The 20,847-nt window shown below is 48.0% G+C and overlaps 1 protein-coding gene across 3 annotated transcripts in view; it reads left to right on the forward strand.

Moving 5' to 3' along the window:
- The window catches only part of LOC140393771 (chemokine-like protein TAFA-2), a 113,431-nt gene extending 98,441 nt beyond the window's left edge, over nt 1–14,990 (forward strand). The window contains exons 4-5 of one of the 3 annotated variants that reach the window (XM_072480170.1): nt 5,194–5,318; nt 13,839–14,990. In XM_072480170.1, coding sequence (XP_072336271.1) covers nt 5,194–5,318; nt 13,839–13,850 — 137 coding nt within the window. In that variant the 3' untranslated portion in view covers nt 13,851–14,990. Of the gene's footprint in view, nt 1–5,193; nt 5,319–10,044; nt 10,066–13,838 lie in introns of those variants that run through there. The other 2 variants (XM_072480171.1, XM_072480169.1) reach the window with 2 other exon arrangements.
- The last annotated feature ends 5,857 nt before the right edge of the window (nt 14,991–20,847 follow it).

Below are 20,847 nucleotides of genomic sequence, written 5' to 3' on the forward strand. Positions count from 1 at the left end.
TTGCACATCCTCCCCGTGTGTGCGTGGGTTTCCTCCGGGTGCTCCAGTTTCCTCCCACAGTCCAAAGATGTGCACGTTAGGTGGATTGGCCATGATAAATTGCACTTAATGTCCAAAATTGCCCTTAGTGTTGGGTGGGGTTACTGGGTTATGGGGATAGGGTGGAGGTGTTGACCTTGGGTAGGGTGCTCTTTCCAAGAGCCGGTGCAGACTCGATGGGCCGAATGGCCTCCTTCTGCACTGTAAATTCTATGATTCTCTGAATTCTATGATTCTATGATTAGTGTCCAGGCTAGGATTTGGGTTGAGGTCAGCGATTTTGGTTATGTTTAATGTTAGGGTTAGAATTAGGATTCGGGCTACAGTCAGAATCAGATTAGTGCCAGGTTTTGTCATGATAATAAATGATTGTGTTTGTGGAGTCCAGTATTAGATACAATAAGGTACACTCTGTGCTACATTGGGTCACCTTACCTGGGGGTCGAAGGTCAGATGGTACATGTAAGAGACGGATGAAACAAGGCTGCTGATGACTTGCAGTTGTGTGTTCATGACGCATGGCCCCGTGATCGGGAATGCTGTTGATACATGGCAACTCTCCCGACACCCGTCCACCACCCACCCAGGGGTCGCGACCCTGGGTTTGAAAATGACTGGTTTATAACACATTCACATTTGAAGAGATGTAAAACAAAATGACTTGAAAGAAACAATACAACAATTCAAAGCTTACTGCCACCCTCAGAAAACCATCACGTACGAAAGGTACAAATTTTTGATGTGCACGCAAGGCAGTGACAACATTAGAAAATGAACAAAAATGGTGTGAATTTGGAGATCTTGAGGAATCACTCAAATGAGATAGAATAATTTGTGAGATCACAGATGATTCTCTGAGAGAACAGCTTTTGAGAGAAGTGGATCACACAGAGGAAAAAGCAGTAAAGCAGTAAATATTTGCAGAGTGGCAGAGACAACAGAAGGCGAGATTAAACAGATGACACAAGGTGATAAGCCGCGCACGGTCAAGCAGTTAGACGCAGGTAAACAGTTCAGCTCCTGACGTGTTCCTCAGAATAATGGAGCAGCTGTTTGAAGGGCTAGAGGGCGATGTGGACACTATATCGATGATGTGCTGGTCTGGAGAGCCACGCGAGAAGAACACAACCACAGACTGAGGCAGGTGCTGGCAGGAGCTGGAGAAATGAACTCTAAGCTGAAGAAGGAAAAGTGAAAAATACGTCTGCGTGAAATCAGATACTTGGGACATGTGCTAACAAGTGAGGGACTGAAGCCGGATCAGAACAAAATCGAACCAGTCGGGAACGTGCTATCCCCCGGAATGTAAAGAAGACTCTCTTGTTATGCTCTAGGCGTAGCATAAGCGGCTTCCTTGTGGTGCACTTGACAAAGGAAGGTTCAGACGTGGAGATAACTTCAACACGTTTATTAAACTATTTACACTTCTCCTACTCGGGTTCGCCACTACTGTTAATCCTTCTATAGCTACCCAGACTGACTAACCAGTTGCTGCAATCCACGTGGTGGGTGTAATATTGAATCAACCCTGTGTCTCTACTCACTGACTGTCTCCACTGGAAAGAGGAAGATCATGTGTGTTGTGGCCTTTATATATGGGTTGGTGTAATGCCCCCCTGTGGCCGAGTCACCTCTGTGTGTATCGTGAATGTCCATTGGTCGTGTCCTATCTAACTGTTCTATTGGTTGAGCATCTGTGTGTCATGTCTCTGGTGCTCCCTCTAGTGTCTAGCTAGTCTACATGTATTTAGATTAACCCCTTATGTCTTTACAGTGATGCATATCACCACAAAGACTTGGAAAGGTTTTTGGACATATCTTAGGAAATTAATTCCGTACATATCAGATCTGGCAGCGCCTCTCGGAAAGTGATATGAAATTTCACTGGGAATCAAATCCCCCAAAAGCTTTGGCCAGTCTAAAGAGCACAATGACCTAGGCACCAATGTTAAAGTGTTACGATGCCAGTCAGCCATTTAGGTTATCCGTGGACACTTCAGAACCGGCCTGAGGGTTGTCCTCTTGCACAATGAGGCACCGATAGCGTACGCTTCAAAGTCAGCGACTGAAACACAGAAGCGTTATGCCCAAATAGAGAAAAAAATGATAGCAATTGTGTTTGGCTTAGAGCATTTCCAACCAATTTATCTATGGCAAAGCTTGGAGGTAGACTCAGATCACAAGCCTTTGGAAGCTAAATTTAAAAAGCCCCTGAACTGTGCATCACCAAGAATCCACAGACTTTTATTGCATTTCTAAAAGTACTAGATCCGAGTTAAATACAAACCAGGGCAAAGAAATGTGCATTTCAGACACTCTGTCACGTTCATACTTAACCATCACGGAAGAAGAGGGCAACGAAATGGAAGCGCAGGTCCACACGCTGACAAAGAACGTACCTGTGGCTGCAAGCAAACTGGGTGAGATCAGGGAAGCGATCAAGAACGACACCACCCTGAGAAAAAGGCAGGAAATTGTGCAAATTGGCTGGCCCACACGTGGGAGCAGAGCCCTTTCTGCCGTCCAAGAGTACTGGAACTTTTGAGACGAACCTCGCGTAGCAGAGGGAATACTTTTCAAAGGAGAAAAGATAATCATTCCTGCAACACCGAGGAAAGAAATGCTGCTACGCACGCACGGACATAGCAACATGGAAATTAGGAGCAGAATGGGCAATTCTGCCCCTCGAACCTGCTCCGCCATTCAATCAGACCATGGCTGATCTTTTCCAGGTCTGAAATCCACCTCCCTACCTGTTGCCCATATCCCTTTAACCCATTTTTAAAATCAGAAATATATCTATTTCCTTCTTGAAACCGTTTAGTTCCACAAATTCACCACACTCTGCGAGAAGTAATTCCTCCTCACCTCAGCTGAAACATGCAGGAGTAGAGCTCGAGATGTAATGTATTGGCCTGGAATGGGAGCACAAATTGGGGAAATGGTGAATGCTTGTGCAATGTGCCAAAGGCACAACAAATCATAACAAAAAGAACCACTTCAACCACACAGTGTTGCAGCGAGGACCTGGCAGAGAACTGGAGTGGGCTTGTTCACATTTGACAACCTACTAGCAGTCGATTATTACGCAAAGTGTTTTGAGTCTGTGCTGCTGAGGAAGGATAGAAAGAGCATTACTGTAATAAATCATTTGTAATCAATTTTTGCTCAAACGGAGACAACAGCAGAAGCAAGACACGGATCGAGGCGCCCGACCTCTGCCTGAACTGAACATGGGAGAGACGGTGCGGATTAGCAGGAAGGGATCTGGAATCCTGCTGCTGCCACGGGAATCACAGGAGAACCAAGATCTTACATCGTGCAGACTCCAAACGGACAACAGTCCAGGAGAATACGGAAACTCCTACGCAAAAAAGAATGAAACGTGACCCTGGTCTGAATCAGAAAGTGAAGTTGAAGATCAAGAACCAGAATCCACCAGCGAAGCAATAGATAACCAGACAAAACCTAAGAGCCCTGAAAACTATCTAATAGTTGAAAGTGACGCAGAGTTGGAGAAGGCCTCTTGTCCTTCAAGCAAAAGAATAAAGAAGAGACTGCGTGCCACTTGAATAGGCTGTACTCGCAGCCTATTTTGTTCTAACAGAAACTAACCTGACGTGTTTCTTGTTTTTAAAAAAGGGAATAATTGGCTGTAGCCTCCAGTATTAAATACTATACGGTACACTTTGTACAACATAGGATCACCTGACCTGACGATCGAAGGTTGGATAGCACATGAAAGAGAAGTTTGTACCAAGGTTGCAGATGCCTTGCGGTTGTGTGTTCATGCTATGAAGATGTGTTATTAATAAAGTTAGTCCACAGCAAAGGTGTTAGCCATCCTGCATCATAAAACAAGGCAGGTTTGGGGTCAAAATCAGGTTTATGGTTTAAATTGAAGTTAGTATGGCTAGTATTGAGAATAAATTAATATTCAGTTAATGTGGCTAGTATTGATATTAAATTAGTGTTGAGTTAGTATGGCTGGTATTGAGATGAAATTGAGGTCAAAGTCAAAGTTTTGGGGTCAAAGTCCAGATTATGGTCAAGACACAAGGAGGGGGAGGGTTGGAGGTGATGTCAATGGAGAACTCTTGTAAATTGTATCCGATCCACATGCCCTTGACTATTGTACAGTGTATAAAATGAAAATCTTCAATAAAAACATTTAAAGAAAGATTAGAGGCAGACTGGGAGTGTACCAGGCCCTCATATCAACTCCTGACTATCCCTTTACTTGTACATTCCCAATGTCCCCTTAGTTTTCTTAACTCCACTAATCAGTGTGCAGTTAGTTTTAGTGAGCTCTCCACCAAGACACTCAGAACCCTGTCTTATTTTGTGTCTCAAATCATTTATTTTATGTCCTGTTTACTTTCTCTGCCCAATCTTCCTCTAGCACTAACAACAACTGTGTGGCTTACTAGGCCTTTTCAAAGGGTATTTAAGAGCCAGCAATGTTTCTGTGGGACTGGAGTCGCATGAAAGTTCAGCCCATGTTGTTCCTTCTTCCTCAATACTAATCTTATTGACTAAGGTGATAGTCTATTGATGTCATTGTAGATGCCCCATTGCCCTCAATGTGCCAGTGTCAGTTACACCTTCATAAAGTTGTGAGCGAGAGAGTGACAGGCCATGAAACACCCCATTCCAGAAAATTCTGGCCCATTGTTACATCCATTATTGAACAATTCTTGAGATCGATTCCTGGCTCTAATGAGTCCTTAAAGAAATTGCTATAGGCATGAATGGTCTAAGTAGCAACGTTTAGAGTACCTTTATGTGAAGATTTGGCCTGGAGTCCATAACAGTATCCTTGCTTTTATACAGTACCTTTCATAACCTTAAGATGTTCCAAAGGCCAATTTGGGGTACAGTCGCTGTTGCGATGTGGGTAATGATGCAATCAAGTTATGTACAGCAAAATCTCACAAACGCCAACGTGACAATCGTGTCATTTTATGATGTTGATTGAGGGATAAATGTTGCCGAGGACACGGGGGAGAACTCCCCATGCACCTCTTTGAAATAGTGCCACAAGATGTTTTGGAATGCGTGCCCTCATTGGGAAGCCCAGGGTTGGGAGAAGGTGGTGGGTGAGAGGTTCATTTCAGTTCCTGTCTCACCTTGGGTGCTTTCTCTCGATTGCAGCCTCCATCGTTGTTCAGAAGTGGTGGTGCCACATGGAACCATGTTTGGAGGGCGAGGAGTGTAAGGTTCTTCCCGATCTGAGTGGCTGGAGCTGTAGCACCGGAAACAAAGTCAAAACCACCAAGGTTAGTCCGAGCTTCTCATCAACGCTGCGGTGACAACTGCCCAATGCACAATTAGTCATCGGACCTGCACATTCTGCTTGCATTGCAACATTCCCGTCCTTGTCTCAAATTCCTCCATGGCTTTACCCCCCTCACTAGCCTTCCATCCTTACAACTACCTGAGATTTCTGCACTCCTCCAATTCTGGCCCTAGTTTGGCTCCAAATTAATTTACAAACAAATGGAATTGTACAATATTTTAGCATCACTTTTACACTAGAATGTTCCTTACACATTCCTTCATTAGAGTGGAGAGATTTCAGCGCAAATTGTCTGCCACGGGAAAAGAGGAGGAGAGGGACGTGTGGCAGCAGTTAAAGACTATAAGAAGTAGGAACAGAAGTAGGTCATTCAGCCCATCGAGTCTGCTCCGCAATTCAATGAGATCTTGACTGATCTGGGGCGGGATTTTCCAACCCCCCCGCCGGGTCGGAGAATCGCTGGGGGCTGGCGTGAATCCCGCCCCCGCCGGTAGCAGAATTCTCCGGCACCGGATATTCGGTGGGGGCAGGAATCGCGCCGTGCCGGTCAGCGGGCCCCTCCCCCCGGCGATTCTCCGGCCTGCGATGGGCCAAAGTCCCGCTGCTGGAATGCCTGTCGCGCCGGCGAGGATCTAACCACTTGTCTTACCGGCGGGACCTGGCGGTGCGGGTGGGCTCCGGGGTCCTGGGGGGGGGGGGGGGGGGCGCGGGACGATCTGGCCCCGGGGTGTGCCCTCACGGTGGCCTGGCCCGCGATCGGGGCCCACCGATCAGCGGGCGGGCCTGTGCCGTGGGGGCACTCTTTTCCCTCCGCCTCGGCCACAGGGGCCGACGCGGATGAGACACCCACCCTGCGCATGCGCAGGGATGACGTCAGCAGTCGCTGACGCTCCTGCGCATGCGTGGACTCACACCAGCCGGCAGAGTCCTTTCGGCCCCGGCTGGCGTGGCGCCAAAGGCCTTCCATGCCAGCCGGGGGAGCGGAAACCACTCCAGCGGGGGCCTAGCCCCTCAAGACCCCTAAAGGTGCGGAGAAATCTGCACCTTTGGGGCGGCCCGACGCCGGAGTGGTTCCCGCCACTCCATCCCGCTGGGACCCCCGCCCCGCTGGGTAGGGGAGAATCCCGGCCCTGATGTCATAATCCTCAACTCCACTTTCCCACCTTATCGCCCACCATAACCCCGATTCCCTTGCTGGTTAAGAATCTGTCTATCTCAGCCTTTAACATACTTAACGACCCGACCTCTACAACACTCTGCGGAAAACAATTCCACAGGTTCACCATCGCCGGAAGGAAGAAATATATCCTCATCTTGCTTTTAAATGGGTGACCCCTGACTCTTTGATGATGTTTGTATGCGCTGAGGGCGGCACGGTGGCGCAGTGGTTAGCACTGCTACCTCACAGCGCCGAAGAGCTAGATTCGATCCCGGCCCCGGGTCACTGTCCATGAGGAGTTTGCACTTTCTCCCCGTGTCTGCTTAGGTCTCACCCCCACAACCCAAAAGATGTGCCGGGTAGGTGGATTGGCCACGTCAAATTGCCCTTAATTGGAAAAGAATAATTGGGTACTCTAAATTTATAGAACAAAAATGTTTATACATTCTGTCCCCTCCTGTCACACTCTGGGTATCATTAATTAAATAGCTGTCTGGAAATGCTGTCACTTTACATATCTATCCCCTGTTCAGAACAATCCCCTCCTCTATTTAGTTTAAAGCCCTCTCTACTTCCCTAATTATCCGTTTTGCAAGAATACTGGTCCTGGCACGGTTAGATGTAGACCATCCCAATGGTACAGCTCCCACTTTTCCCGGTATTGATACCAATGCCCCATGAGTCAAAACTCACTTCTGTTATGGGCCAGAGTTTTAAAAACTCCAAAGTATATTATGGAGTTTACCTGACCTCTAACTGTTTATTGGTTTTGGTTGTGACGATCACAAGAGCCTGCATTTCAGGTACTATTCAATAGAGTTCTTAGGCACTTTAAATCAAAAAACAAGCTTTATTCTACAAATTTATTTCACATTTGCATGAACACAGTAAGAATTTTTATCAACTACAAACATAAAAACCCCACACAGCTACAGTAATCTATGTATAACCCTTAATGAATTCCCCCGTAACTGTTCCAATTCAATAACAAAATCCAAGTAAAACCAGAAATCACCTTGCAAAGGTGTGGTGCAGCACACTGCATTCTTACTGGTTTAAGACTTGTTAGTGATACTCTTGTTCCTCTTTTCAAACAGCAGGTTTGAATTCCGTCCAGAAAGCAATTATCTCTTCCAAGTTATCAAATGGTCTGGAAACAGCTTTTAAAATTAAGATAGAGACACTTCTTTCAACCGGTGCAGTTCAAACCAGTCCAAATTCAAAGCGAAAGTAAAACTCAGAGCCACAGCCACAGCCATCCACCCACGCAATGACATCACTGAAGCCATATGATAAGACAAAAACATTTCTTAAAGGTATATTCCCATAACACTTCTCCCACACAAGCCTTTGACCTATGTATTCAGCTCTCCAATTTTATGCACCTTATGTTGATTTGCACGTGGCTCAGGTAATGTTTCAGAGATTATAACCTCGGAGGATTGTTGCAGGCGTAAACTCCGCCTCATGTATTCTAACTTGTAGGAAATCCTATTCGCCATTCGTGCTCACTGATCTACATTGACTCAGAAGTCCACCGGTGCCTCGATTTTAAAATTCCCCTCCTGGTTTTCAAATCCCTTCCTGACATTGCCCTGTCACCCAGCTGTATTTTACCAGGTCTCTGTGGCCAAGCTTGGAGGCTGGGGATGGGGAGTGTACACATAGAGTGGCGAGACTAGGCAAGGCTGAAGCGTCTGTTGTCTTCCCTCCGTTATGCCAGCATGCCATGGCAGGGAAGATGGCAGATAGAGCCTGTAAGTGGCCAATTAAGTGCCACCTCTTCCACCACTGGTCTTGTAGCAACAGCGGGTGAACCCTCTGCCTGGTTAATCCTGTTGACCTCCAATGGGCTAATGGAGGAACGCTCCTATTTGTGTACTCTTTGGCACGTGGAGGTGCCCCCATGGCAACAATGTCACCTGCCCTCACCAAACCTACCTCATTGGGTGGGCACTCTGCCTTCCATGGCACCCTCTTCTTCCAGTGACCACCGCTTCCAGTGATGCCGCTGATCTTCCAGCCCTGTGATTGGCCTATAGTTCTTGATTGCAAGAAACTATCTTTTCTTTTATTACTTTATCAGAGTTACCAAGCCAGAGCTCAGTGTGTGGACAGGGCAAACCCCTAATCCACCTCCTTGCCAGCTCCAAAAACCAATTCAAATTGAATCCAATTCATGGTCCCCACAAGAGAGACATACCAGGTCCAGGCATTACACCTGACCTCAATCTCATTTTTGCCAAATGGCCGAGAAGCGATATGTGCCCACCCCAGCAGGAGGTAATTGATTGCCTGCCACTGATGAGTTGTACAAGAACACAAGAACTGGGAGCATGAGTAGGCCACCAGGCCCTTCAATCCTGCCCTGCCATTCAGTACGATCATCGCTGATCTGTGCCGGCCTCAACTCCTTTTCTGGTGGAGGGTCTTGCAGTCTGGCAAAGTGGAGTCACCCTCTGGTTTTGGCCTTGATGGTGGGACCCTTGATGTGAGAACAAATTCCGCCCTTATCTCTAAACGCCCTCCAACCTGACTGAGATCTCTGTGTGCCAAATCCCCGTGCACCCACCACCCCTGCGCCCGCTGATCAGCACTGGCTTTCAGTCCAGGCAGCACCTCAATTATAAACTTCTCAGCCGGGATTCTCCTTTCCAGGGACTAAGTCCCCACGCCGACAGGAAAACCGGCGCGAACCACTCCAGCATCAACAGCCCTCGAAAGTGCAGAACCACCGGCGTGTTCTGGCGCATGCGCGGGGGCTCTCTTCTCCGTGCCGGCCATGGCGGAGGGGGCCTACAGGGGCCGGCGCGGAAGGAAGGAGTGCCCCCACGGCACAGGCCCGCCCACAGATCGGTGGGCCCCGATCGCGGGCCAGGGCACCGTGTGGGCCCCTCCCCCAGGAGTGGATCCCCCCCCGCCCCTCCGAGGTCCGCCCCAGCTGACTTGCCGGCGGGACTGGCCAGAATGGGACGGCCGCTCGGCCCATTGGGGCCAGGAGAATTGCCGGGGGGGCCGCTGCCAAAGGCCCCTGACCGGCGTGGCGTGAACCCCGCCCCCGCCCGAAAAACGGAGCCAGAGAATACGGCAGCCGGCGTCGGGGTGGCGTGGCGGGATTTGCGCCGCCCCCAGGGATTCTCCGACCCGGTGGGGGTTCGGAAAATCCCGCTGCTGATCTTTATTTACAAATCACTCCAGCGTTTCACCCCTCCTGACCTCTGTAACTTTATCCAGCTCGCTTAGACCTGTGCGCCGCTCCAATTGTAGCCCCCTGTCCATCCCAGATTTTAATTGCTCCACCATTGTCAGTCGTGCCTACAGCTGGCTGGCCCGAAACCTTGGTTCCCCTCCCCAAACCTCTCGCCTGTCTCGCTCTCTCTCCTCCTTTAAGATCCTCCTCATAACTTACCTCTTTGATCAAGATCTGGGTCACCTTTCCTAATGTCTTGTTATGTGGCTTGGTGTGAAATTCTGTTTAATTTACACTTTCATGACACGCCTTGGGACATTTATTTAAATACAAGTTGTTTTATTTTTTGTTGGGCAGAACTGAAGGATGTTTGGTGCATTGCACAGCTCTAAACCAGGAGAAACACATCGGTTTCAGGTACAACCAAAGCAAAAGATGGGCTGGAAGATAATGTGAAGGTCAAGGCATGCAATTTTCAGCTGTTTGATGTAACCAGATAGTGCGCCGAACGGCTGCTAATGGCATTAATCAGATCACAGATCCTTTCCATCTCCGATCCAAAGTGTGTTTTTATAGGAGCGGGCCATTCATCCACCATTTTCACTGGTGTAGAATCAGACTGCACTTCAGGAGGCCATTTGGCTCCTCATTCCTGTGCCAGCTTTTTGAAAGAATGTGTGCTTAATTCCCATCCCCCCCACCCCATTCTTTCTCTGTAGCCGCACAAATGCTTCATAGAATAGAATTTCATAGAAACCCGACATCGCAGGAGGAGGCCATTTGGCCCATCGAGCCTGCACTGACCCTCTGAAAGAGCACCCTACCCAGGCCCACTACCCTACCCTACCTGTCATCCCAGCACCCCACCTAACCTGCACATCTTTGTGACACTAAGGGGCAATTTAGCATGGCCGAATCCTCCTGCCCTGCACATCTTTGGACTGTGGGAGGAAACCGGAGCACCCGGAGGAAACCCACGCAGACCCGGGGAGAAAATGCAAACTTCACACAGACAGTCACCCGAGGCCAGAACTAACCCGGGTCCCTGGTGCGGTGAGGCAGCAGTGCTAACCACTGTGCCGCCGTGCCGCCCTTCCAAGTTTATAATTCCTATTTCATTTGAAAATTACTATTGAATCTGCTTCCACCGCCCTTTCTAACAGTGAATTCCAGATTGCAACAATTCGCTGTGTGAAGTGTCTTCCCCTCAATTCACTTCTAGTCATTTTGACAGTCACCTTAAATCGGTGTCCTGTGATTACCGACCAAAGGGTGATTTGAAATCCGCGGTGCACCTTTTGGGTTGAGAAGCAGTGGTGTGGCTTAACTATTCAATCAGTTTGTGTCCATGGACACTCTTCATTCACAATCATTAAGCATCTTTCACAACCTCAGGATGTCCCAAAGTTCAACCAATGAAGCACTTCTTGGAAGGCCGTTCACCTTTGGTCTGCAACGCGGTAGCCAATTTGCACACAGCCAGGTCCCACAACCAACATTGAGCTACTGGACCGATGAAGCTGTTTACTGTAGTGTTGGTAAAGGGATAACTTCTGACCAGGACACACATGATAATCTCCCTCCTCTTCTTCACAATAGTGCCCTGAGACCTTTTATCTTCACTGTTTTGGCAGGTGGGCAATGGTTTGACATTATTTGAGACTTCCGACAGTGCAGTGCTCCCTTGGCACTGCACTTAAGGGTCAGTCTGGATTGTGTGCTCAGCTCCTGAACTTGGGGGCTTGAACCTACCACCTTCTTAAGGGAGAATGATTTGGGGAAACTGGGGGTGAGTTCAACAGGGAGATGAGCAGTTATTTGATAATGAGTGGGGTTAATGCATATGAAAGATAATGTGATACACTCCGGCGCCTGTCCGGGTACACTGAGGGAGAATTCAGAATGTCCAATTGACCTAACAAGCACGTCTTTCGGGACTTGTGGGAAGAAACCGGAGCACTTGGAGGGAACACACGCCGACATGGGAGAAGGTGCAGATTCCGCACAGACAGTGACCCAAGCCAGGAATCGAACCTGGGATCCTGGAACTGTGAAGCAACAGTGCTAACCATTGTGCTACCGTGCCACCATCTAAACATAGGGGAGATATTTCCACTTGTAGGAGAATCCAAAAGTAGGAGTCATAAATGTAATATAGCTCTGATTAAATCCATTAAGGAATTCAGGAGAAAAATCTTTACCCAAGGGGTGTTGCAAATGTGGAACTCACTATCACATGGATGGTTGAGGCAAATAACAAAAGTGCATTTAAGGGGAACTTAGATAAACACACGAGGGAGAAAGGAAGGTTGATAGGGTGAGATGAAGGAGGGTGGGAAGTGGCTCATTTGGAGCATTAACACAGGTCAGGAACAATTGGGCTGAATGTCCTGTTTCTGCATTGTAAATCGTTAGGTGAGGCAGTAGCATATCTGTTTTGTCAGGGAACAGCAGATGGTAAAATTTGAATTTAATCAAATAAATACTGAATTAAAAGTCAAATGCTGACCATGTAACCATCAGTGGTTGTTGTAAAATTCCATCGGGTTCAGGGTTCACTCATGTCCTTTAGAGAAGGAAATCTGCCAACCATACCTGGTCTGGCCTCCATGTGAACCCAGACCCACACCAGTGTGGTTGGCTGTTAAATGCCCTCCGAAGTGGACGAGCAAGTCACTCAGTTGTAAATAAAATGCTAAAAAGGTGAAAAAGGAATGAAACCAGATGGGTCACTCGGCATCAACCTAGGCACCGGAAACGACAATGGTAAACTCTTGACCCGGCAAAGTACTTCTTACTAACATAACAAAACTGAAGTCAATGGGAATTGGGGTTAACTCTCCACTGGTTGGAGTCATAGCTAGCACAAAGGTGGATGTGGTTGTGGGGGGGGGGGGGGTCAATATCTCAGTTCCAGGACATCACTGCAGAAGTTCCTCAGGGTAGTGTCCAAGGCCCAACCATCTTCAGCTGCTTCATCAGTGACCCTCCCTCCATCATAAGGTCAGAAGTGGGAATGTTCACTGATGGTTGCACAATGTTCAGCATCATTCGGGATTCCTCAGATACTGAAGTAGCCCATGTCCAAATGCAGCAAGACCAGGCCTGGGCTGACAAGTGGCAAGTAACATTTGCGCCACACAAGTGCCAGGCAATGATGGTCCCCAACTATCTTCCCTTGACATTCAATGCCATTGCCACCACTGAATCCCCCACATCAACATCCTGGGGGGGGGTTACCATTGACCAGAAACTGAAGTGGACCAGCCATAGAAATACTGTGGCTACAAGGACAAATCAGAGGCTAGGAATCCCGCTGTGAGTAACTCGCCTCCCCAAAGCCTGTTCCCCATCGACAAGGCACAAGTCAGGAGTGTGACGCAATACTCTCCATTTGCCTGTATGAGTGCGGCTCCATCATCACTCAAGAAGCTCAACACCATCTAGGCCAAAGAAGTCTGCTTGATTCGCAAACATTCACTCCCTCCATCACTGACATACAGTAGCTGCAGTGTGTACCACCTACAAAATGCGCTGCACCAACTGACCAAAGCCCCTTTGACAGCACCATCCAAATGCGCAACCTTCACCACCTAGAAAGGCAAAGGCAGCAGATACATGGGAACAGCACCACCAGCAAGTTCCCCTCCAAGTCACTCACCATCCTAAGTTAGAAATATATCGCCATTCCTTCACCGTCAGTGCGTCAAAATCCTTGAACTCCCTCCCGAACATCACTCTGTGTGTACCTACACTACATGGACTGCAGCGGTTCAAGAAGGCAGCACACCAACGCCTTCTCAGGGGCAACTAGGGATGGGCAATAAATTCTGGCCTAACCAGCGACATCCTCATCCCAAGAATGAATGTTTTAAAAGACTTTGGGTAATTCCATTTAATATTGATGTGCGATCTTCGTTAGTAAGATATTCTGTAGACGTGGTTGAACTGGACAATGAGGCAGTGGCTGTTAGGTATTTAGGTCAAGGGGGTCTCGCGATTTGAAGCAGTTAGGCGACTTTTGACAGTGACGTTACTCACTCAACTAGACCTTGTGTGCCAGAGGGTTGAGGCTGAAGCCCACGGCATATCGGACATTGATTTGCTACTGTATCCCAGTGACGTAACCATTCACTCTTGTTGTATTCCAGGTCACTCGATAGTCCTTTGGGAATACGGGAGGCAGTGTTTAATTTTTTAAAAGATGAAAAGTGTTCCGTCTTTCAACGGAAGGCCTCACAGATTGGACCGGTTAACCTGACTTCTAGTTTGTTCCCAAGCAGCTGCTTTTGTCCGAATGGGAATCGCCTTGGCTCCCAAAGGAACATCAGATATAACAAGGGCACCTGAGACACTACACGGGAGAAAAGGATGCATCGGAGGGATTGTAGTGATGGGTGAACACTGGGACGCTGACGAGGATAAAGGCTGCGATGTACTTCTCTTCGTGACAGATGGCAGGCGGAAGGACATTGAGTGCGCTAAAAGTCCAACTTCCCTTCAGCACACCAAAGCCTCACTGATGAGGGAAACCTGGGCCCCTCCTCTCTACCTTTATCATAAAGGGACAATGCTGCCCTGTCCAATCGCCCAGCACAGTGACTTCTTCAAGACTTCTCAGTTTGTGGTCTTCAAGACCCGACGTTAAGCCACTTTCAAAAGTAAAGAAGAAAGCTTACCTGAATTACTCCAACAGAAACTTTGGGTTTTGCCTCTTTTCATCCAATTCCAGTCAGCAAAACTCAGTCCATTGGTTTTAAACTGCTTCAAGTCGGCAATATTCTAGAGCAGCCACTGATAGCAATGGCAGGGTGCATGGCTGAACTGTAGTATTTCCTAAATCCATAGGATGGACGAATGTGACAGCAAATACCAATGTCCGAAAGCTCTGCTTGTGGGAGTTGAGTAGATGGCCAGCAATCTTGCTCAGGTGTTAAGGTGACTTTAGAATTGCCTGTTGCTGCACCTGACTGGACTCAATCCATCTTCTTCCTCGGAAGGTTTCACTTGCCAACTGGTATGACTGGTTTATGCCGTCTCACGATTCCTGGGATCACTTCTCCTTCTGGACCTGTTGTCCTCCCTCCCTCCCTCTCTCCTCCAATTGTTCCATTACTGGTCCTGCAGCAATGTCTCTTCTGTATTTTTATAATGGGCCTCCTCATTGGCTCTGTGTGACTCTGTAGGCAAGATTGAGTAGTGAAAATTAATCAGATCTTGTGACTTTCTGTAATCCCCCAGTTAGATTGTATCATTATTGTACAAAATCAGAGTTAATACATGTTCATGTCTGATAAAGAGAATGCCGTGTCTTTTAAATTTATTGCTGTGACTTTTCGCTGGGCTTGTTAAGTTGAAATTGATAAGACTTGGTGGGCAAAGATCTATTGCTCTAACCTTGAGCTCTTCCCAAGTCACGACTGAAATCCTATGTGACTTTGACCATGGAGAATGCTCCATTTTCATCCCTTGTGACCTGGAGGCAGCCTTTGACTTGGTTGATCACACCATCCACCTCCCAAGCCTCTCCCCCATCATTCAGCTGGGTGGCATTGCTCATGCACTAGGACATTCCGCCGTGCTGAAGGCACTATATAAATGCATGTTCCTGTTGTTACACAGTAGGAATCAGAAACACCAAGTTCAAAACCATTATCGTGCTGCCGAAGATTTTGAAAACAATAGATGAAAAATATTTGTGCAGTGCCCTTGATATGTGCTCAATCCCATAGGCTGGAGAATAGGGTAAAGTAAGTAAAGTTGCCATAGTCCCGGAATGACCATAGGCTGCTTTCCCCTTTGAGGGGGAGAGCTGACTGGTGGTGATTTAACCTGAGGATCACCACACCTCAGACGAGGGGCAAGGTTGAGAGGGCGGAGCCTTCATGAATAACCTTGTTCCTCATAGGTGACAGAATGTTGGATCATTTAAGCTTCAATGTGGAGTGTGATGTGTACCTTAGAATGTCTCCAGGTGCTTTGTAGGAGCATAATGAAACAAAAATAGACCTTGAAAGAGATTTTGGGTGGAGTTACTGAAACGTGGTCAGAAAGATGAGTTCTGAGGAGTGTTCTTCCTTAAAAAATAGTGTCCAATTCATTTTTTCCAATTAAGGGGCAATTTAACGTGGCCAATCCACCCACCCTGCACATCTTTGGGTTGTGGAGGCGGAACCCACACAGAGATGGGGAGAATGTATAAACTCCGCAAGGACAGAGACCCAGAGCCGGGATCGAACCCGGCTCCGCGGTGCCGTGAGGCAGCAGTGCTAACCACAGGGCCACCGTGCTGCCCGAGGAGAGTTCTTAAGGACATAGAGTGGTTTGGGGGTGGTGGTTGAAAGGGGGGTGGGGCGTTGGTGGCAGGGTCATTCCAGAACTTCAGAAGGAAGCAGTGTCCCATATTTTCTTTGTTGTGACAACTGTTGCCCATTCTCAGAAAACCTTCAACATGCTCAATAATCTAAGGTATTTATGTTATTTTTGTGCATTATTTTAAGGTTCCTTTCTCAGTGATGTCAATCCAGGCAATACATCAAGGTCAAAATCCATTTGTGATTTATCTTAATACAAGAGGCTGGAAGTACTGTATTCCAAACCCAGGAGTCACAACTGGGGGAATGACTGGTTGAATCATTCAGTGTTGCTGCCCTAACAACACAACTACTGATGGACCAAAATGGGTTGAATGTAAAGTGTCTGATAATGGTCCAGAATTCCCTGGAGTGGGGCACCTTGCAGCGTTTCCCATTAATTAGCCTTCGCTTCCTCCCTGTTTACCTGAACAAGTTATTTTTGCCCCTCACAGCGCTGAGGGAGTGAGCTGATGATGGCAACGGGACCATCTGCGACCACCATGAACCACAGGGCCAAAGTCGACCTTCTTAACCCAAGGCAATTAAAGATTGAGGAAGAAAGAGAGGAGCAACAGAGAAGCAAATGGGATGAATTAGATTCAGATCAGGTATGGAGAGAGAAATAAACCGGCAAAAAGGAAGAGTGGGTGAAGAGAGAGAGCAAAAGGCGACCGAAAGGAAAAAGAAGAACAGAAAATTAAAATCTAAAATTAAAAAAATCTCTCGGCAGAGTATACTTACTGCCGGAATGAGACTTCACTGTTGAGTGCCATTGTGCCAACATAAATCATCATTAAGAGGCTCCTTCAACACCCGCCCCAAATCTCTCTGCTGAGTTTATTTGGCATTTAAATCAGAAATGCTGCAATTTCACAAAATTCTCAGTGGGGTTGAGGGCAAGCTGTCATTTTCACAGCGCCTGGGTCCCAGGTTCGATTCCCTGCTGGGTCACTGTCTGTGCGGAGTCTGCACATTCTCCCCGTGTCTACGTGGGTTTCCTCCGGGTGCTCCGGTTTCCTCCCACAGTCCAAAGATGTGCAGTTTAGGTGGATTGGCCATGATAAATTGCCCTTAGTGACCAAAAAGGTTAGGAGGGGGTTACTGCGTTACGGGGATAGGGTGGAAGCGAGGGCTTAAGAGGGTCGGTGCAGACTCGATGGGCTGAATGGCCTCCTTCTGCACTGTATGTTCTATGTTCTAATGCAGAGCATCACAAATTATTCTGTAACTTGGGGTGATTCACAGGTCACATTGTGCTAACAGGGAACTCACCTTCGCTCTTGTCCTGCACTTTGTGATCGAGAGAATGAAGATTATTCTATTGTTGGTTGGTCTCTGGTTTCTCGATTCCTGTCCTGTAGTTACATTACTTTGGGAGGGAGGACTCTTGGGCGGGTTTCTCCCACGGGCGGCTAAGTGCCGACGGCGGAGTAAAAACGGGAGTGTTTTACTCCGGCGTCGGCGCCCGTTCCGGAACCCCATTCTGCGGCCCACAGGGGGCTAGGACGGCGCTGGAGCGGCCTGAACCCGGCGCCGCGGGGTCCGCGCATGTGCAGCTGAGCCTTATCTTTTCAAATTGGCAAGTGCAGTTGAAAATCTGCTCGCGATTCACATCAAAACCACCACTTGGCACCTGCAACATGCAGTCAGTGATGTTCTCATCAAGAATGGACGCAATTCTGAGTGTTTGACATCACAGACCAGCAGTTTAGGGCTCAGGCAATCAATAAACCAACTCCCTCTCTACAGATTTGCTGTGTTGCAGAGAGAAGAGCTTTATTGAACTGTGGATAAAGTAGAAGTTGTACAGGGATCACATTGAGAAGCAGGAAGATGCAGGAATATAAATGAGCAACACTGATCGGACCAGGTGAGGCATTACTTGTTAGTTTCTTTTCAAATAGCTGTCTGGATCAGGCAGCGATAATACTCGGATTACATCCTGCTGAATTTGGAATTAAATTTGCTTCTACCATTTCCTCTCTCCTGGAAAAAATAGAATGTCACCACTTCAGGGAATCAAAGCCTAGTTTAGAGTATATCAAATAATATTCTGAAGCGTAGTTACTGTTGTAATGTAGGAAACGTAGCAACCAATTGGGACACAGCATGCTCCCACAAACAACAACGTGAAAATCACCAGATAATCTCTGACGGCGATATTGGTTGAGGAATGAATGTTGGCCAAAGACACCAGGGAATACACTCCTAGTTTTCTCCACACTAGTAGGCATGAGATCGTTTCTGTCCATCTGAGAGGGTAGGCAGAGCCTTGGCTTTACATCTGACCCATTCATTCAGTCTGGTACTGGGGACATCAGCCTAAATTTAAAAAAATCCCTGGAGTGGGGACTTTAATCCAGAATCTACTGGCCCAGAGGTGAAAGCATTACTCACCGTGCCTCAACTGACAACGCCAAATGGTACATCATTACACCGGCATGTTATGGGCCAGGGTTTAGGGAACCCAAAAGTGTATCATGGAGTTCACCTGACCCACAGCTTTTAATAGATTGTGGTATGGGGAGCACTCGGCTCACTCTACAGCTGTGGTAGAGCAGAAACGGAAAAGTCTTTTTTAAAGCAAAACAATGTTTATTCTATGAACTCAAGTTAACCTTTTTAAAACATACAGTGAACATCTTAGCAACCATTAATTCAAATACAACCCCCAAAGAATACAACAATCCTTTAAGCTTTCCTTTTAACATCCATACGACTTAAAACATCTTTTACAGAAAGACATCAGGCTTAACTTCACTACTGAGAACAGTTACCACGCTGAAATCAGCAAATGGACATTCATAAGCTTGCAGAGATTCACACACATCCTGCTGTGATTGCAGCTTCTCCAAAACTAAAATGAAACCAAACCCACCCTGCAGCAAAAAAAGCCTAAAGCGAAAGTAAAAAGCTGACAGACAGCCCAGCTCCACCCACTCTCTGACATCACTGCAGTAATAAACACCCATTTCTTAAAGGTACTCTCACATTACAGGCAGCAATACATTCAGTTTGTGTCCGGCGTCGATCCCTCATTCTAGACTGTACATACACGTTGCCAGTCACACAAACTCGCTGCAGTACTAATATTCACCGGAGGTCATTCTGGCTGATATTGGAGGAGGGGAGGGAGTTTGTTAAGACGCGGGGTTCCTGCCTAAATCCGAGACCTGTTTGTGAATTGCCTCTTGCAATTTCACTACAGCAGTTTGTCCCAGCATTGACAATACCTCTTTAAATTATCAGGTTGTTATCCGACATCCAGTGCTAGATGAGCAGATATTTCCTCCAATTAAATATTGGGAAGGCTGAAAGCATTGTTTTCGGTTCCTACTCCAAACTCCACTCCCTAGATACCATGGGTGGGATTCTCCCATCTGAAGGCAGAGTGTTGACGCCGTCGTAAAAACTGGAGAGTTTAACGACGGCGTCATCGAACCGCTATGTTCCGCAGTCCTCTTCCTTACAGGAGACCAGCACGGCACTGGAGTGACCCACGCCACTCCAACTGCTGATACCGACGTCTAATGGACGCCGTGGGTCTGCGTATGTGCGCTGCGACTGGCACGCATGCGTGCTGCGACCGGCACGAATGCGCGATAGCTCCCTTCTTCGTGCCGGCCCCAACGCAACATGGCGTAGGGCTACAGGGGCCGGCGCGGAGCAAAAGCGGCCCTCACCACGAGAGACCGGCCTGCTGATCGGTAGGCCCCGATCGCGGGCCAGGCCACAGTGGAGGCCCCCAGGGTCGGACCCCCCCGCCCCCCCGCCAGGCCGCCACCGACAGGATGGATGCCGAGGTCATGCTGGGTAAGACCAGATGTGAACGCCGCCGGTGGGACTCGGGCTTTTTGGGGCGGCCACTCTGCCCATCCCGGGCGGAGAGGGGGGGCCACATAGAGTGGCCCCCGACCAGTGGCGCGCTGACCGCGCCTGCGCCAATGGCGCCGATTCTCCGCTCACCGGAGAATCGTTGGGGCGGCGTTGCACGATTCGCGCCCGGCCCGGCGATTCTCCGACCTGGCGTGGGCTGAGAGAATCCCGCCCCATCTACATCCCTCTCCTGGCAACAGTCCGAGATTAAGCCAGCATGATCGCAACCTTTCTGCTCCATTTGATCACTGGATGAGCTTCCAACCTCGTATTTGTGTCACCTATCTTCCACCTCTGTGACATTGCACGACTTTGCTCCTGTCTCAGCTGATGTGTTGCTGAAAGCTTCGTTGATGCCGTGGTTACTTCTAGACTTGACTATTCCAATGCATTCCTGGATGGCCCCCAACATTCTGCCCTCCGTAAAACCTGAGCTCATCCAGAACTTACACCATGCTTTGTTCCCCTATCACCCCTGTGCTCACTGACCTACATTAGCTCCCAGTCAAGTAATGTTTTGAGTTTAAAAGATTTCTTCCATGGCCTTGCCCCTCCCTATCTCTGTATACTCCCAATTCCCCAGCCCCACAATCCTCTGAGATATCTGCACTCACCTAATTCTGGCCTCTTGAACATATCTGATTTTAATCACTCCACCAATGCCTGCTTTGCCTCTAATTTCTATTTTATTTATCATGGGATGTGGGTGTCACTGGCTACAATGACATTTATTGCCCACCTCTAATTGCCCTTCAGAAGCTTTGGAATTCCCTCCATACACCTCTCTGCCCTTTAAGAGACCCCTTCAAGCCAATCTCTTTGACCAAGTCTTGGTTGTTTAACCTAACATCTCCTTATGTGACTTGGTGTCTCACTTCGTTCCATGAAATGAAATGAAAAATTTAAGTTGCCATTGTTCCTGAGGATC

The sequence above is a fragment of the Scyliorhinus torazame genome, chromosome 17, assembly GCF_047496885.1.
Source record: "Scyliorhinus torazame isolate Kashiwa2021f chromosome 17, sScyTor2.1, whole genome shotgun sequence".
Classification (NCBI taxonomy): Eukaryota; Metazoa; Chordata; class Chondrichthyes; order Carcharhiniformes; family Scyliorhinidae; genus Scyliorhinus; species Scyliorhinus torazame.